The following is a 19,201-nucleotide window of genomic DNA, read 5'->3' as shown; positions in this document are numbered from 1 at the left end:
CCATCCTAGGTTCAAAGCCAGACCTCTCAAGAGGGCTCCAGGCCCTAAGGAAGACAAGCCAAAGGCGGCCTCCCCAAAGCTGCAGTAGATCTTCTATACTCCCAAAGTTTAAAAAAAAAAAAAAAATCTGAAAGGGGAAAGAAAACACACAAAATCCAGAAGGTCTGAGTCCTCAGACTCCTCCCCCTGCAGAAGGTGAGCTGTCTGGCTCTGATGCCAAACAGGCCGGGGGAAAAGGTTAGCAAAGGCTTTTTCCCCTTGAGAAATGTCAAGCTATGTGCAGCAAGGTTATCTGCAAGATTCAAACACAACCTCAGTAGGCTCCTGAGAGTGAGCCTCAGAGTCAATTTCTTCCCCAAAACCCTCCCCAGTGGCGGTGATACTCCTTCATTCCTCCTTTCAGGAGGTGAGTAGGGTGAGTTGAGTAAGCCAAGTAAGGGCCAACATGTTAACAAGAGCGATGTCAGGCTCCATAACCTTCCAGACCCAAAGGGCTCCATTGCTGAGATACCAAAGGCTGACATTGCTGTTGCATCCCTCCCCAGGGATACGATCATAGAATCATAGAATTCAAGATCAGAAGGGACCATTATGATCATCTAGTCTGACCTCCTGCTAGATGCAGGCCACATAAGCCGATCCACCCACTCCCTTAGCAAGCGACCCCTGCCCCATGCTTCGGAGGAAGGTGAAAAACCTCCAGGGCCACTGCCAATCTTCCCTGGAGGAAAATTCCTTCCCAACCCCAAATATGGCGGTCAGCTGAACCCCGAGCATGCGGGCAAGACTCTCCAGCCATACCCTCTGGAAAAAGGTTATATCATATCATTGACCCATTGAACTATTTACCAGTGTGGCACTTAATTGACCTATTGACTAAGCCCGTTATCCTATCATACCATCTCCTCCATAAACTTATCTAGCTTAATCTTAAAGTCATGGAGGTCCTTCGCCCCCACTGTTTCCCTCGGTAGGCTGTTCCAGTATTGCACTCCCCTGATGGTTAGAAACCTTCGTCTAATTTCAAGCCTGAATTTCCTGACTGACAATTTATATCCGTTTGTCCTCGTGTCCACATTAGCACTGAGCTGAAATAATTCCTCTCCTTCCCTGGTATTTATCCCTCTGATATATTTAAAGAGTGCAATCATATCTCCTCTTATCTTTCTTTTGGTTAAGGAAAACAAACCGAGCTCCTCAAGTCTCCTTTCATACGACAGGCCTTCCATTCCTCGGATCATTCTAGTGGCCCTTCTTTGTACCTGTTCCAGTTTGAATTCATCCTTCTTAAACATGGGAGACCAAAACTGCACACAATACTCCAAATGAGGTCTGAGGATTAGCCCCTCAGAAGGGGAGTTCTACCCTCTGGACTTCACAGATAGGAAGATGGAGGCCATTCTCAAACAAGACTTTGAAGCCTCCTCTGCCACCTACCAAGTGTCCCTGAGACCAGCTGCCTGCTTTGCAAGAGCATCTCTCCTGGTTGGGAGATCACAAAGCCCTTAAGGAGAGAGATCACCCTGACTTTGGCTCCATTTTAATGACTGTCTATCTAACAGTTTTGCTAGTGGGGCTGGTTTTGTCCAGTGTCTAAATTAATGATCTGGAGGATGGTGTGGATTGCCCCCTCAGCAAGTTTTCAGATGACACTAAACTGGGAGGAATGATAGATACGTTGGAGGGTAGAGATAGGATACAGGGGACCAAAGATTGGGCCAAAAGAAATCTGATAAGGTTCAACAAGGACAAGTGCAGAGTCCTGCAGTTAGGATGGAAGAATCCTATGCACTGCTACAGACTAGGGACCGAGTGGCTAGGCAGCAGTTCTGCAGAAAAGGCCCCTAGGGGTTACAGTGGACGAGAAGCTGGATATGAGTCAACAGTGTACCCTTGTAGCCAAGAAGGCTAACAGCATTTTGGGCTGTATACGTAGGAGCATTGCCAGCAGATCGAGGGACGTGATTGTTGGGGGAAGGGATAACTCAGTGGTTTGAGCATTGGTCTGCTAAACCAATAAATTCAATCCTTGATGGGGCAATTTGGGGCAAAAATCTGTCTGGGGATTGGTCCTGCTTTGAGCAGGGGGTTGGACTAGATGACCTCCTGAGGTCCCTTCCACCCTGATAGTCTGATTCTATGAATAGTGATTGTAGCTGACACTGCAATGGATGCAATGAGATTCTCAGCCTGAGCCATGGCTTCCAGCTAAGCTGCCAGACACCACCTATGACTCTGACCTTGGAAGGTGGGTACTTACTCTAAGCAGGTCCTATGGTCATCCAAGTTTTGGGGCTCCGTCCTTTTTGGAGAAAAGCCAGATTAAGTGGTCACAGACAATGCAACAAAATCCAAACAGTCTCTCCTTCCCCACTAAATTCTCTCTATATAATGTAGTCTGATCTTCAGACAGAGATGCTCCTTTTGCTACTTGTCCTCTCAGAGGTACCTGCGAAGGGACAACCAGTTCCCCAAGGGAAGACAGTAGGGTCAAAGTTCAGGGGGAAAGTCCAGAGGGACCTCAGCTCCCCTAAAATCTAATTTATGACAAAGATCACATAGGCCTCCGCCCAGGAGAGAAGTGAGGGGGGCAGAATTTCCCATTTTTCTAGAGAAATGGTTTTCTTCAACCACAGAGAAGTTAATCAGGGCAATAGTGAGCCAGGGATATTCTCTCAAACTGTGGGCTCCACCCCATCCATTCTTCATCCACTTACCAGGTTTCAATGACTCTGTAAAACACAATTTGATCCAGAGTGAAATATCTCATCTTCTGAATATTGGCGTGATAGAGAGTGTTCCCTCAGAAAAAGGTTTGCCGGGTTGTACTCCATCTTCTTCATTGTGGAGAAACACATGGTGTGTATCAGCGCCATTCTCAACCTCAAAAGACTGAACAAGTGGATGAAGAAAACAATGTTTCTGATAGAGACCCTGGCCTGTACGGTGTCTTCCCTGTCTAAAGGGACTTCTTGACTTCAGTACCTCTTGCAGACACACATCTCCATAGCCCCATCCGATTGTGCCACCGCAGACTTCTGAGGTTCACCTACAGCAGGAAACATTATGAGTACTGAATGCTCCTGGTTGGCCTGTCTTTGGCCACCAGGGTTTTACAGAGATAGTGGTAATAGCCAGACTCAGGTTGCAGAGAACTCACCTGTACCATATTCTTGACAACATCCCAATCAGAACTCCAGCAGTTCAGAGGATCACTCCAGCAGTTCAGAGGATCACACCACAAGATCCATTGTCTACAGCCAAGCACTGAGGTACAACCGCATCTGCTCTAACCCCACAGACAGAGACCAACACCTACAAAATCTCCACCAAGCATTCTCAAAACTACAATACCCGCACGAGGAAATAAGGAGACAGATCAACAGAGCCAGACGTGTACCCAGAAGCCGCCTACTGCAAGACAAATCCAAGAAAGAAACCAACAGGACTCCACTGGCCATCACATACAGTCCCCAGCTAAAACCCCTCCAGCGCATCATCAGGGATCTACAACCCATCCTGGAGAATGATCCCACACTTTCACAGGCCTTGGGTGGCAGGCCAGTCCTCGCCCACAGACAACCTGCCAACCTGAAGCATATTCTCACCAGTAACTGCACACCGCACCATAGTAACTCTAGCTCAGGAACCAACCCATGCAACAAACCTCGATGCCAACTCTGCCCACATATCTACACCAGCAACACCATCACAGGACCTAACCAGATCAGCCACACCATCACCAGTTCATTCACCTGCACGTCCACCAATGTAATATATGCCATCATATGCCAGCAATGCCCCTCTGCTATGTACATCGGCCAAACTGGACAGTCTCTAAGGAAAAGGATAAATGGACACAAATCAGATATTAGGAATGGCAATATACAAAAACCTGTAGGAGAACACTTCAACCTCCCTGGCCACACAATAGCAGATCTTAAGGTGGCCATCCTGCAGCAAAAAAACTTCAGGACCAGACTTCAAAGAGAAACTGCTGAGCTCCAGTTCATCTGCAAATTTGACACCATCAGCTCAGGATTAAACAAAGACTGTGAATGGCTTGCCAATTACAGAACCAGTTTCTCCTCCCTTGGTTTTCACACCTCAACTGCTAGAACAGGGCCTCATCCTCCCTGATTGAACTAACCTCGTTATCTCTAGCTTGCTTCTTGCTTGCATATATAAACCTGCCCCTGGAAATTTCCACCACTTGCATCTGAAGAAGTGGGTATTCACCCACGAAAGCTCATGCTGCAGAACGTCTGTTAGTCTATAAGGTGCCACAGGATTTTTTGTTGATCTTGGATGTTGAATCTCCTCCAGGTGCACGGCTTCATCATCAGTGCCAAGAAAAGTTCTCTGGTTCCATCCAACAGAATAACCACCTGGGAGCAGAAATAGACATCTTGATAGCAAAGGTCTACCCATCATTAGAAAGGTTTCAGGAAATCCAGAAATGTATTCTGGGAGGGAACCTAGTGATGGAGGATGTGGAGAAAGCTAGTGTACTCAATGCTTTTTTTGCCTCTGTCTTCACAGACAAGGTCAGCTCCCAGACAGCTGCACTCTGCAGCACGGTATGGGGAGGAGGTGACCAGCTCTCTGTGGAGAAAGTAGTAGTTCGGGACTATTTAGGAAAGCTGGACGAGCACAAGTCCATGGGGCCGGATGCGCTGCATCCGAGGGTGCTAAAGGAGTTGGCCGATGAGATTGCAGAGCCATTGGCCATTATCTTTGAAAAATCATGGTGATCGGGGGAGGTCCCGGACGACTGGAAAAAAGCTAATGTAGTGCCCATCTTTAAAAAAGGGAAGAAGGAAGATCCAGGGAACTACAGGCCAGTCAGTCTCACCTCAGTCCCTGGAAAAATCATGGAACAGGTCCTCAAGGAATCAATCCTGAACCACTTAAAGGAGGGGAAAGTGATCAGGAACAGTCAGCGTGGATTCACCAAGGGCAAGTCATGCCTGACTAACCTAATTGCCTTCTATGATGAGATAACCGGCTCTGTGGATGAGGGGAAAGCAGTGGATGTGCTATTTCTGGACTTTAGCAAAGCTTTTGATACAGTCTCCCACAGTATTCTTGCCAGCAAGTTAAAGAAGTCTGGGCTGGATGAATGGACGGGAAGGTGGATAGAAAACTGGCTAGATGGTCGGGCTCAACGGGTAGTGATCAATGGTTCCATGTCTAGTTGGCAGCCGGTATCAAGTGGAGTGCCCCAAGGGTCGGTGCTGGGGCCGGTTTTATTCAATATCTTCATTAACGATCTGGAGGATGGTGTGGACTGCACCCTTAGCAAGTTTGCAGATGACACTAAACTGGGAGGAGTGGTTGATACGCTGGAGGGTAGGGATAGGATACAGAGGGACCTAGACAAATTAGAGGATTGGGCCAAAAGAAATCTGATGAGGTTCAACAAGGACAAGTGCAGAGTCCTGCACTTAGGACGGAAGAATCCCATGCACTGTTACAGACTAGGGACCGAATGGCTGGGCAGCAGTTCTGCAGAAAAGGACCTAGGGGTTACGATGGACGAAAAGCTGAATATGAGTCAACAGTGTGCCCTTGTTGCCAAGAAGGCTAATGGCATTTTGGGTTGTATAAGTAGGGGCATTTCCAGCAGATCGAGGGATGTGATCATTCCCCTCTATTCAGCACTGGTGAGGCCTCATTTGGAGTACTGTGTCCAGTTTTGGGCCCCACACTACAAGAAGGCTGTGGATAAATTGGAGAGAGTCCAGCGGAGGGCAACAAAAATGATTAGGGGGCTGGAGAACATGACTTATGAGGAGAGGCTGAGGAACTGGGATTGTTTAGTCTGCAGAAGAGAAGAATGAGGGAGGATTTGATAGCTGCTTTCAACTACCTGAAAGGGGGTTCCAAAGAGGATGGATCTAGACTGTTCTCAGTGGTAGAAGATGACAGATCAAAGAGCAATGGTCTCAAGTTGCAGAGGGGGAGGTTTAGGTTGGACATTAGGAAAAACTTTTTCACTAGTAGGGTAGTGAAGAACTGGAATGGGTTACCTAGGGAGGTAGTGGAATCTCCTTCCTTAGAGGTTTTTAAGGTCAGGCTTGACAAAGCCCTGGCTGGGATGATTTAGTTGGGTTTGGTCCTGCTTTGAGCAGGGGGTTGGACTAGATGACCTCCTGAGGTCCCTTCCAACCCTGAGATTCTATGATTATCTTGCTTCAGAGATGCAGCAGGCCTACCATAGCGCTGTGCTAGGATTCATGTTACTGTGCATATGGGTCACTCCATGGGCACAATCAATCATCAGATGTCTTCAAGCCTTCATACTAAAGGTGTGGGACCATTCCCTGGAACACATGAAAGATCAAGTATGGGTTCCAACACAGGTATTTGACTCCTTACACTGGTGGTCAGCCCATGATAATGCCTGCAAAGGCATGTCCATCTGCCTTACAGATCCTTTAGTCTTTGCAACCAAGGCCAGCCTGGAGGGCTGGTGAGCTCACTTGGAGACCCAAAGAGCCCAGGGCCTCTGGAGCTAGGAGGAAAAGGCAAAACCGCATAAACCTCCTAGAGCTGAGAGCTGTCCAGCTAGCTCTGCAAAGGTTCCAGCTCACTCTAAAGGGAAACCATGTCCTGATTCAATCAGACAATATGACTACGTTTGCGTATTTAAACAACCAGTGGGGAACAAGGCGTCCAGCACTACATGTGGAAGCAATGGAAATAGTGAGGTGGATGGAACAGTTCTGTCTTTTCCTCAGGGTGATCCACATCAAAGTGTACCTGAACCACAAAAGGGCAACAACTCCAAATGATGCCTGAATCGGGACTCAGCATTCAGACATGTCCCTTCAACTGACCCATTTGTGAATCGCACAAATGCAAAGAAGCCAAAATACTTCACAAGTGAGCAAACCCCAGAGCCATGGGCACAGATGCCTGATCGCACAGTTGGACAGAGGACCTACTTGACGTTTTTCTACCTTTTCTGCTACTGAGGAAGGTGGTTCAGAAAATAAAATGAGAGCAGATGATAATTCTTATAACTCCTCATGGGACAAGGAAACCTTGGTTTTCAACCTGATAGAGCTGAAACTGGAACTCCCACTCCAGGTTCTGTGGAGACTGGACAGCCTTTCAAAGGTCCTGTTCTTCAACCAGACCCAAGACAGCTTCAATTAACGGCCTAACCCTTGAGAGGGAAGCACTAAAAGGTCTTGTTCTTCTTCGAGTGCTTGCTCATGTCCATTCCATATTAGGTGTGTGTGCTCGCAACATGCACCAGTGCCAAAAGTTTTTCCCTCAGCAGTATCTGTAGGGGACCGGCTTTGGTGCCCTCTGGGGTGGCGCCTGCATGGCGTGGTATAAGGAGCGCCGCCAGCTCCCCCCACCCTTGCCAGAAACTCCAACAAAGAGAGGAAGGAGGGTGGGTTGTGGAATGGACATGAGCAACACATCTCGAAGAACACCACTTACAGAAAAGTTAACTGTCTTTTCTTCTTTGAATTCTTGCTCATGTCCATTCCATATTAGGTGACTCCAAAGCAGTACCAACAGAGGTGGGTAGGAGTTCATGGACGTGTAGATTGGAACACAGCTCTGCCGAACCGAACTGGTACCAAGAGCACAATGTAAATCCCAGAATTCCAGCCTGTAGCAGGGTGGACCCTGCTCCTGCCCGAAGGGGTTTAAAAAGTGGCCTGGCAGGGCTTGAGAGCAGTGGCTCTCAAGGCTGAGCTGATTGGGAAAGTGGCTGCAGCTGGGGGCCACGCCCCAAACTGAAGAACAGGGCCTTATAAGAAGGCAGGGAAGCCAGAAGCCAGAGAGTCTCTCTCTGGCGATAGAGAGAGATGGGCCTGGCTGCTTAGAGGCTGAGAAGGTACCTATGGTGAAGCAGGGCTGGGGAAGGGTTGAGGAGCTAGGGAAGCTCCAGCCTGGAAAGCCCCAGGCTGCGGCCTAGGAAAGGGCAAGAGGTACTGAGGGTTGCAAGGAACAACCCAGGAGTAGGTAAAGCAGCAGGTCCAAACCCCTTTTGCCTGTGATGAGTGGGCCGATGCTGCAGTCTGCCCCAGGGTGTGGGGCTAGACCATGACTGTCAGTGGCCACTACTGAGGCAAAGTGGGGATAGTAGGGTGGGGGCTCCCCTGGGAGGAGGAGACCCAGTTATAGTTAAGGGGCACCGTGTCCAGGGAGGGACACGGGGCCGAGAGCAAAACAGGTGGATCACCAGCCTGCAGGGGGCGCTCCGGACTGGAAGAAGAGCTAATTCCCGGAGTAACCAGTAGGAGGCGCCGCAGGGGTGAGTACCGCCCTGTTACAAGTGGTGGAGAATGCAGGCACTAGCGGTCCGCCCCTGATACAAAGGGCCAGGGCAAGGACTGTGGGATAGTTGCCCCGAAGTAGAGACTTGAAAAGAAGGTGGAGAAACTGAGGCAGGGGGAAATGGATCCCTGTTACACCGGGGTCTTCTTGGCAGAGACTCCAGGTGTTGTCCCAGGGTGGGGTTTGGAGGCAGCGCCCCAGTGGAAAGGGGCTGGAGACCCACCGGGACTGCAGGAGGTGCAATGGGCCCTCCAAAGGCAGATGGCCTCGCTGGTGGAGGAACAGCGGGCCTTGAGGAAGCTCCTACGACAGATGGTCGGAAGGAATCGAAAAGAGCTAAGGGGGAAACCCTGCTCTAGGGCCAGGAGGCCCTGGGAGGAACAAAGGACTTGTTTTGTCTGTGCCAGAGGAGGGCACATAAAACGGGACTGTCCCTATGGGGCTGGGGGCAGGGTGCCTCACCCCAGATTGGGACGATGCCAAATCCCTTGGGCAGTCCGCCGGGTGAGGGAACCCAGGCAGCTGCCTGTATGTTGGACCTGTGGACAGACGGGCCACTTTTGGAGGGACTGTCCAGGCCCAGAGAACATGGTGTCAAGCAGCCCAGGGAAGGCTAGGCCCATGAAGGGTCAGAGAAGGCCCAAAGCAGCGAGGAGACAAGGAACCTGCTGGGGCTGTCGGAAGCCGGGCCACCTTAGGAGGCACTGCCCCCTCAAGAAAGTTGAGGATTGGCCAAGGGAGGTGCCTGGAGGTCCAGAAGGGGCCCTGCTGAATGTAAAGAAGGTGACACCCGCGGAGGGGGCAATTGTGGGGGCCCCGCAGGAGGCTGGGGCCCAGACCATCCCCCCGCCTGTCATAGACAGAGAAACCCAGATGGAGTGGGCCCAGCAAGAGGCTGGGGCCCAGGAGCAACGTGTCCAGGGGACAAAATGGACACAGGTGGTGCTGGGACAGGCCACCAAGGGAACCCAGACCCTGAGGGAAGAAGGCCTGGGGGACTCAAATCTATGGGCACGGCTCGAAGCTGCAGAGCGGGCCCTCTGCGAGTCTGAAGCGAGTGGCGTGGAACTCGCTAAGGACTAGGCGGCCAGTGTGGACGAGGAGGTCCGCCTGAGGAAGTTGCTGCAGGACTCAGAGAAAAAGCGAGTGGCCCTGGAGGCCTGTGGGCGCTTGAGCCAGGCCAAGAAACCTCCCTATCCCCAGGGGTGGGGGGTTTTAAGGGGGGAGGTGTGTAGCAGGGTGGACCCTGCTCCTGCCCGAAGGGGTTTAAAAAGTGGCCTGGCAGGGCTTGAGAGCAGTGGCTCTCAAGGCTGAGCTGATTAGGAAAGTGGCTGCAGCTGGGGGCCACGCCCCAAACTGAAGAACAGGGCCTTATAAGAAGGCAGGGAAGCCAGAAGCCAGAGAGTCTCTCTCTGGCGATAGAGAGAGATGGGCCTGGCTGCTTAGAGGCTGAGAAGGTACCTATGGTGAAGCAGGGCTGGGGAAGGGTTGAGGAGCTAGAGAAGCTCCAGCCTGGAAAGCCCCAGGCTGCGGCCTAGGAAAGGGCAAGAGGTACTGAGGGTTGCAAGGAACAATCCAGGAGTAGGTAAAGCAGCAGGTCCAAACCCCTTTTGCCTGTGATGAGTGGGCCGATGCTGCAGTCTGCCCCAGGGTGTGGGGCTAGACCATGACTGTCAGTGGCCACTACTGAGGCAAAGTGGGGATAGTAGGGTGGGGGCTCCCCTGGGAGGAGGAGACCCAGTTATAGTTAAGGGGCACCGTGTCCAGGGAGGGACACGGGGCCGAGAGCAAAACAGGTGGATCACCAGCCTGCAGGGGGCACTCCGGACTGGAAGAAGAGCTAATTCCCGGAGTAACCAGTAGGAGGCGCCGCAGGGGTGAGTACCGCCCTGTTACACAGCCATTCTGGACTTTCTCTAAGAAGACATAAACAGAGACCTTCAGCTGAGTATCATTTCATGTCAGGTGTCTGCTCTTAGTATTGTGCTATTTGTAGGATCGTTGGCCCCCTTGCAGACCATCCACAGGTAGCCAGATTCCTCCTAGCAGTCTGATTAGCCAGACTAGTAGTCTCAGGCCAGTCTTCCCAGCATGGGACCTAATGCTAGTTTGAGGGCCCTGCCAGCCATCCCTTTGAGCTTCTGACTCCAGTGTTGGCCTTTCATTTATTCATTAAGACTTGTTCTTAGTAGCTGTCATGTCTGCCAGGAGGGAATGTCAGAGCTGGAAGCCTTATCCATATGTGAGCCTTACTGAGTGTTCCGTGAGGTCAAGGTGGGGCTTGGGACACCAGCATCCTTTCTTGCTAAGGTAAATTCTTTCTTCCACACTTCCCAAGAGGCTGTGCTTCCTTTGTTCTGTCTAAAACCACAACATCCATGTGAACAAGTAGCCTCCTCCAGGAGGCCGTTCCCTAAGGGCAACTTAGCAGTTGGCCCCTCACCTCACCATATAAGCTTATCATGTAGTCCCTAACCATAGTTTATTAACACAACGAATTGCAAAAGTCCAGAAGGCAAAAGTTTTGAAACACAGTCCATATCACCCCAGTCCATGTAGATTTTAAAACCCAGCTTTGCTCTCACTGGACTCCTATTAGTCCTCCTCTGCCCGGACAGCCACCCTAGCTCTTACTTCTGGGGTTCAACCCTGCTCTTCCCAGCCTTTCTGCTGGGAGCATCCCTCACTCTCCCTGGCCCTCTTATGACTCCTCCGGGGACCAGCTCTTTGGTGAGGAGATGTCAGCACTCCCCTTCTTCCCCTGCCTTCACCCCCTCTGGCCCTTGACTCCAGCTCTCTGGCTTAGAGCCAGTAGGCATCTCCCTCTGCTCCTTCTGCCCTGTGTCCCTCTCTCTTTTGGCTTGGGGACACCAGCCAGCAAACCCCTCTTGCTGTTTTCCTGCCTTCAGCCCTTTCCCAGGAACCACTTTCCTTCTCTGGCAGCTCTAATCTTCTGCTCTTCCTGACTGAACCAGTCTGCCTTGCTTCCCCAGGTCTCTTTCTCGCCAGGCCTCTTGTAGCCTCCAGGTGCTGCCCTCTTACTTGGCTCCACTGGGGGCTCCTGGACTGGAACAGGAGATCATAGAATCATAGAATCTCAGGGTTGGAAGGGACCTCAGGAGGTCATCTAGTCCAACCCCCTGCTCAAAGCAGGACCAAACCCAACTAAATCATCCCAGCCAGGGCTTTGTCAAGCCTGACCTTAAAAATCTCTAAGGAAGAAGATTCCACTACCTCCCTAGGTAACCCATTCCAGTTCTTCACCACCCTACTAGTGAAAAAGTTTTTCCTAATATCCAACCTAAACCTCCCCCTCTGCAACTTGAGACCATTACTCCTTGTTCTGTCATCTTCTACCACTGAGAACAGTCTAGATCCATCCTCTTTGGAACCCCCTTTCAGGTAGTTGAAAGCAGCTATCAAATCCTCCCTCATTCTTCTCTTCTGCGGACTAAACAATCCCAGTTCCCTCAGCCTCTCCTCATAAGTCATGTGCTCCAACCCCCTAATCATTTTTGTTGCCCTGCGCTGGACTCTCTCCAATTTATCCAGATCTAAGTTTGGTTTCATTTAATGGGCAAGCTACTCTGTTATAATCCAACTGGGAAGACATGGCGCGCCTTAGATGTTGGAAGAGCATTGAAAATCTCTCAAACATACAGAATCCACAAAATCGGGCTTTCTATCTGTGTCCTTCCACCCAAAATGCCAGGGACTCGGGGCTTCCAGTTTCTTCATAGATAGATGGATTAGACTATGTATTGTGGAAGCCTATAAATCATCAGAGGTTCCTGTCCCAGAAGGTATTAAAGTACGCTCCATGAGATCCTTAGCAACCTCATGGGTGGAACGAGCAAGTGGGTTCAGTTCAGAAATTTTTAAAGTGGCCAGTTGGTCTACAGCTAACATCTTCTTTAAGCACTACGGCTTGGACCTTCTGTCTTCTGCAGACACCTCTTTTGGCAGGATGATGCTGCAGGCTTTCGAGTAAGCGCACAAAAAGGCAGTGTAAGCGTGTGGGACTCACCCCTGCGGTGCCCCCTGCTGGTTGTCTCAGGGAATTAGCTCTTCCAGCATCCTGGAGCGCCCCCTGCAGGCTGGTGATCTGCCTTACCGCTGGCCCCCGTGTCCCTCCTGGACCCGGTGCCCTGTTATCTGGGGCGCTGCCCTCTGGCAGTAACCCCTCAGTCTTAGGATCTCCCCTTCCTGGGGAACCCCCACCCACTATCCCCACCTCGCCTCAGTATATGGCTACTGCCAGTCATTGTCTAGCCCCCGCATCCTAGGGCAGACTGTAGTATCAGCCTACTCATCACTGGGAAGGTTGGGTTTGGACCTGCTGCCTTTGCCTACCGCTGGGCTGCCCTCTGCAACCCCTAGTGCCTATTAGCCCAATGCTAGGCTAGCTCCCCAGCTCCTCTGCCTTTCCCCAGCCCTGCTCCACTCAGGTACCCTGTCTCTAGCTCCCTGCAGCCAGACCCATCTCCCTCTACAGCCAGAGAGAAACTGTTTGCTTGAGCTCCTGGCTCAAGCCTTTACAGGGCCAGCTGGGCCCTAATTGGGGCTTACCCCAGCTGAGCCTGCTTCCCACTCAGCCTGGGGTGTTCTCCCAGTCCTCCAGCCCTCTCCCAGGACTGGTTTTAACCCTGTCAGGGCTGGAGCGGGTAACCACCCCGCTACAGACAGGTACTTTTTTCCTCTTGAAGTTTTGTTTCATAACACTCCCTACATCTGTTCACTGCTCGTTACTTCCCAAACATCCAGAATTCCGGGAGATGCAGGACTGCAGAATGAAAGTTTTCTTAATGATAATTTCCTTTCTGCTAGCAAGGGCTCCCACAATTCTACCCACTCTAGATGGTTCATGAGTCAAAGGTCAGACGTTAGGTGGAATTGTTACAATAGGACAGTGACTGTCTACGACTTAAAAGCATTCCTTGATCTAATCTTATTTCGTTATCTCTGGAATATTTGTTAATGATATTATGCAACAGTTAGAGTTCGAGACTAACTCATTTGGCACCAAGTGGTTGCAGAAGGAGCAGGGCCAGATTGTGTGGCACCAAAATGCTGATCTGCCTCCCTGAGCTGCAGAGAGAGGAGAGCAGCCGAGAACTGGGAGACACTGCTAGCAGAAAGGAAATATTGGCAAGAAATTTTCTGTTCCACTGCGTAATGAATATATGATTAGTGATTATTTCCTCTGTGAAAGGTTCTGGACCTGATAGTTCTGCTGCTAATCCATACTACAAACACCAAGAGCAGGAAGCAAATTGAGAGAGTGCTGAGGAACAAGATTCCACTGGGCTGTGTGCCAGATCAGCTGTTACAGAGCGCCTTCCGAAATTACTCATTGGTGAGTACTGCTACTACTCTGAGATTCTGCACACTGGGAGCATTCCCCTTTCCACTTCCTGGTATGTGGCAGATTGTGATTCAGCTCTTTACGGGTTAGAAACAAAGACCCACTTCCAGAGCTTGTCTTGTGGACCTTGTTGACCTTCCTGTGGTTGTCCCAAGATTTGCTGGAGAAGAACTGCCCTTCCCTGCCCCGCAGCATAGGATAGGCTTCTGGTTCTTCTGCAGATCTTAGGAAGCCCTCTTGCCCTCTGTCTCCCCACCACAAGTGACCCTCTCCTCCAAGGCCTGACATGCTGCTCTGCCTCACATTTTTCTTAGACTTTACATTTTTAAACCCATACCTTCTTGCAAGTATAAAATGGTCTGCATTTAGATGTGTACATGTGTCTGACTTGAGTGCCTATAGTTACAAGGAGAAGGGACCATGAATACGGACAGACAGTGTCTGCCTACAACTTAAAGCAGGGCATGAAGACTGAGCATTTGTCTGCCCTGGGGGATTTTAGTTACTAGTTTAGCTGCACCAGTGTAAACCTGCATGTAGACTGTTGTAAACTGACTTGCATGAGTCACCCAGTTCAAGTCCCATTTTACACTGGTGCAGCATGTCTGCATGAGTAGTTTGCACCAGTGCAGCTGTATTCTGTTGCTCAAAAAAAGCTCTTGTGTGGACAAGTTCTTCATTGTTTTGAAAGCAAAGCACGCCTCTAGAGATCACAAATCTAAATGGGAATCTGTTATGGGGTCAGCCTGTATCTAGTGAGGAGGGAGAGTTAGAGGCCAGGGAATCACCTACTAAACTAACTGGGGATCTTGAGAATAAAGAGCAGTATTCCTCAAGTTGGAACTCATAAAATGAGGGATGGAAGCTTTGAAAGCAAATAGTAATGATGGGAATCTCATGTCTCTGTCATGATGTCTGTCTTTCAGGTTATCAAAGACTTCTTCCCATCAATCCTGTCACTGGCTCAGACCTTTCTGCACTCTGCTGATCCATGTGTCGTCTCCTTTGGCAGCTGCATGTACAAGCAAGCATTTGCAGCCTTTGACTCTTACTGTCAGCAGGTATATTTGAAATATATAATAGCATATACTTTTACTCTGTTAAACATGAGTTCTGACAGGCTGCAGATCAAAGCAGAGACATCAAAAAACCTGGAGATCAATGAATTCTCTACATAGGAGTTACAGATATTTCCACCTTGTTTTGTACAATATCTTTCACTGAAATGGCTTCTGAAAATGCTATATAAACTCAATAATGCAGATACAAAGTTAAATAATAAATGGAGGAACAAGTTGAGGTATGAGTAGGGGAGAACACCCAGACTTTCAGTTTATATGAACTGGGATGGCGAGTCAGGGAGCTGTTTACAATGGCAGGAGCTGCAAAGAAAATGACTGTCAGCAGTAGTGCCAGGCTTTAAGGAATGACATAGAGGAGACCAGTGCTAAATTAAGTAGAGTGAACAGACTGAGAAGCTGATACAGAGAAGAGTGCTGAAGGCTGGAATGTCATTGCCTCAGTAATGCTGTTCGGGCTGCCCAGTGCTTCTGTCTTTGGAGCACCAATATTATCAGCACGAGCAGCAGATAAGGCAGCCTGCTAATTCAGCAGACCTTTACTCATAAAGAGAGACCACAGGCCCTGTGTAGTGACAAAGGCCCTTGGCCAGGTTTATTGCCCTCAAGGCACAGTCCTAGAGCCCTGGCTCTACAGGTACATTAACACATGAGTGCACAGGGGCAAGGAGTAGTTCAGTTAGCAGCAGGAATCTGTCCACTACGCCACACAAGAGTTAAGGCGAGATACCCTGACATTTATAGACTGAGACAAACAACTGGGATAAACAACTTAAACACCACCTTACGTATTTTATGACATCTGTTTATTACCTCCCCTTGTTCCTGATATCTCAGACAAAACATCCCTATTCATTATTTTGTCAAACCATCTTATCTTGTACTAGATTGGGATGTATCTGTACTATCTTGAATATATTTATGTGCATATCTAGTGCCTAGTACACTAGCAACAACTTTGTCAAGTTCATGTACTGGGCAGTGAACTTGTAAGCATCTGCTTTAAGCTATGGCTTGGCTTTGGTTCACATCCTCTGGTTCAGGCCTTAGATCTTGCACCAGGCCCAGTGCTCGAGGATCACGCTCTCTCTCTTCTGCTACTACAACTACTACTACTACTACTTATGGAAATGACTGAAAAGTCCAGTGAAGCTGTGTGAGATTGGAGGTGATCTACTTTCACTTGAGGCAGGGAGCAGCATTCTGCATGTACCGGAATCTGGGAAGATGAGACCTGGGAAGAGTGATCAGGAAGCCACAGCAGTGCAAGCATGAGCGCAGAAGGGAAACAGGCAATTACATATGGAGCCAAAGGCTTTTGAAGGACTGGATATCAGGCTAAAGGATAAGGCCAAGATTGGGGACATTTAGATGTGCTCTGAACTGAGAAGGGAATTAAAAGAGATGCAGTTGAATTTCAAGATGACTTTCTGGTTTTGAAACATTTCTTTATGTGAACAAATCTGAAACAAAGCCACAGATTTTCTTGTTCAAGACTGGCAGAAATACAGGTGTCAAAAGAAATGTGCAGTGGAGTACTGCAAAGGACAGGTTAAGATGATTGAAAGAGAAAGCAGATATGAAATCAGAGGGCTAACAACTGAACTCTGTGGGTAGTACTGAGGAGGATGAATTAGTTACCATTTGTATAGTACTTTGAAGATAAAAAGTGTTCTATACAGGACATGCCAACCAAGTATGCTTGTGATGGGGCCACTTGGGACACAGAGCATCTGGATAGAGATGAGTAGGACCATGGCAGACGGGAATCATATGTGACGGGTTCCCCCCGGGGTGCCACCTGGAACTGGGGTACCACTGAGCCTGCTGACCAATCAGGCTCTCACGCTGTACTGCTATGGCAAGCTGCAAAGCCCTCCAGCCTGCACTTTCACCAGTATCCATACAGGTAGGGGCACACCCAGCTGCAGTTACAAGTAGGTTTTCTGACCAGCCTGTGCATAGGAAGGCTAATCTCAGCTCCTCAGGCACCCCCCCCCCCCGGAGTATAAACCCAAAATTATACGGTTTTACGCTGCAAAGGGAACTGTACAGTGTAAGCTCATGAAATTCACCCCCTCCCTCAATGTGGAGAGGAATACTCAACAGGCTTTTGCCCGAGTTATGATTCCCACACACTTCACTCCAACAAACTGGTATAGATAAAGCAAAACCAAGTCTATTAACTACAAAAGATAGATTTTAAGTGATTATAAGTGATCGCAAACAGATCAAAGCAGATTACCTAGAAAATAAACAAAAAACACAAACTAAGCTTAATACACTAAATAGATTCAATATGAATAGCAGATTCTCACCCTAAGAGATGATACAAGGAGGCTGCAGATTCTTAAAGGGCAAGCTGCACTTGCTTTACAGCTTGGAATCCCCAGTTGTTTCATTCACAGGCTAAAAATCCCTTTAGCCTGGGTCCAGCACTTCCCGCAGTTCAGTCCTTGTTTCTCAGGTGTTTTCAGGAGTCTTCTTGAGTGGGGAGCGAAGCAAATCAGATGATGTCGCTCCTTGTCTTATATAGCTTTTGCATATGGCAGGAACCCTTTGTTCTCAAAGTTTGGTTCCCAGACCAGTCTGTGGAAAAGTACTGATATCCCAAGATGGAGTCTAGAGATGAGTCTCATCACATGTCACACACAGGCTATTTTGGAGCTTTCACGGAAGGCTCACCAGGTGGGAGATAAGCTTCTCCTAAGGCCTATTGTTTTTTCCTAATGGCCCATTGCTCTGAATAGGCCCTTCCCCACCCACTATCTAGACTGAAAGCATTTTGTCTACTGGGTGTTACCCAGGTGTAACTGCATTTGAAATACAGATATAATCAATATTCATAACTTCAGATACAAAAATGATACATGCATACAAATAAGATAATCGTGTTCAGCAAATCATAACCTTTCCAGTGACACCTCACATGACTTATCTTGCATAAAATACCTTATAATTATGTCATAATCATATCATAATAATATCACTGCGAAGAATATGGGGTGCAGTGTCACACCATATACAACTGCATAGCTATGGAAGCAGTCTCAAAGGATGGAGTAATCCACAATATTAAAGCTGTACTGAGCCCAAGGCGAAAGAGGTGACTTCTCATCTAAGCTAATGGATCCCTAGCCCTTTCCTTTAATTTATGATGGACTTGTTGTTTGGTTGTCATCCTATATGGTGTAGCATATACTTTGTTTGTTGTCCCAAGGGCCTTCTGGTACAGAACAGATATTTTTCTATTTGCTTTTCACTCTTGGTTTCTTGTGGGTTTTTCCTTCAGGAGGTTGTGAGTGCATTGGTGACTCACATTTGCGGTGGAAATGATGTAGAAGTGGACATTTCTCTGGATGTGCTCACTGACCTGGTGACTCTGCATACCTCCTCACTGATACGCTATGCCACCTTTGTGAAGGTAGTGTATCTGCTTGTGAATGGTCCTATAGACAAGCCCTAAGTGTGGACAAGTTAGGGTGTGGGAAGCTGGGTGTTGTAACAGGATAGGCTGCCTCCTGGGCACCCCATCGTGGCCAGAGGTTGCTCTACAGTGCCCTTTGTTTCCTTTTATTCAGGGTCCCTCAAAAATGTCATTCTCATCCAATTACAGCCTTCATTGGGGATCTGTTTTTTATTAACACAAAGTACTAAAAACAAATAAAAAAAATCTTTCACCCAGCCTTAAGCTGGGCACAGCCCCTCCTTCCTGAGGTACTTGTCCCTTCCTTGTCTCAGAGTAGCTGGAGAAAATGCAAGGCCTGACTTGCCTTCTCCCAAAAGAATATCAAAACTTTCGGCTGGGTCTCGTTACCCAGCCCCAACTCCTGTCCTCGGGGACTACTGCAGATACCCTCTCTCCCTGCAGCTTTTCTCTGCGGTTCCCCTTCCAGCTCTGCCCTCACTGGAATACACTCTGACCCTTTATAGCCCAGGTGCAGCCCTTGCACCTCTAATTAGCTCAGCTGGGAGCACCTGCTCTAGCACAGGGGAACTGACCTGTTTTAATCACAGGGCCCAGCCGTCCTGTTACAAGTGTAAATCTACAGCACTCCAATGTGTCATGCTCTAACTGTGTGGACCCTGCTGCTGCACACTGAAAGTTCTCTAGTGTGGTTTGCCCTACTGACGTTTCGTGTTGGGGATAAGAGCTTGGGACTATAGGGGAATGGGAGGATAAGAATAGGGGTGGGGATGAGGTAGGAGCCTGAGAGGTGATATGGAGAGGGTGCAGGAAATGGAGGTAGGTGGGGGAGACAATGACAAGCCTGTGGCATGGGGAGTTCAGGGCCAGAAAGATCTAGTGCCCATTCCTATCTAGAACTTGGAATTAAACCCAAGAGTCCTGAGTCTTTTTAGATTCCTCTGCTTTTTGGCAGATAGCTCCGAAACCCACTGGCATGTGTGTGTCTCTCATCTTCCTCTAGTGCCTGACCCACACTGAGGATAA

General features: G+C 49.0%; 1 protein-coding gene across 6 annotated transcripts in view; it reads left to right on the top strand.

Annotated features, from left to right (window-relative positions):
• Positions 1-19,201, top strand: part of FANCD2 (FA complementation group D2) — a 225,425-nt gene that overhangs the window by 65,097 nt on the left and 141,127 nt on the right. For all 6 annotated transcript variants that reach the window (XM_039546174.1, XM_039546175.1, XM_039546177.1 and 3 more), the window contains exons 15-17: positions 13,517-13,660; positions 14,596-14,730; positions 18,041-18,172. In XM_039546174.1, the coding sequence (XP_039402108.1) occupies positions 13,517-13,660; positions 14,596-14,730; positions 18,041-18,172 (411 nt within the window). The remainder of the gene's footprint in view (positions 1-13,516; positions 13,661-14,595; positions 14,731-18,040; positions 18,173-19,201) is intronic.

The sequence above is a fragment of the Mauremys reevesii genome, linkage group 7 (assembly GCF_016161935.1).
Source record: "Mauremys reevesii isolate NIE-2019 linkage group 7, ASM1616193v1, whole genome shotgun sequence".
NCBI classification, from domain to species: domain Eukaryota; kingdom Metazoa; phylum Chordata; order Testudines; family Geoemydidae; genus Mauremys; species Mauremys reevesii.
This window is presented reverse-complemented; position numbering and strand designations above follow the sequence as displayed.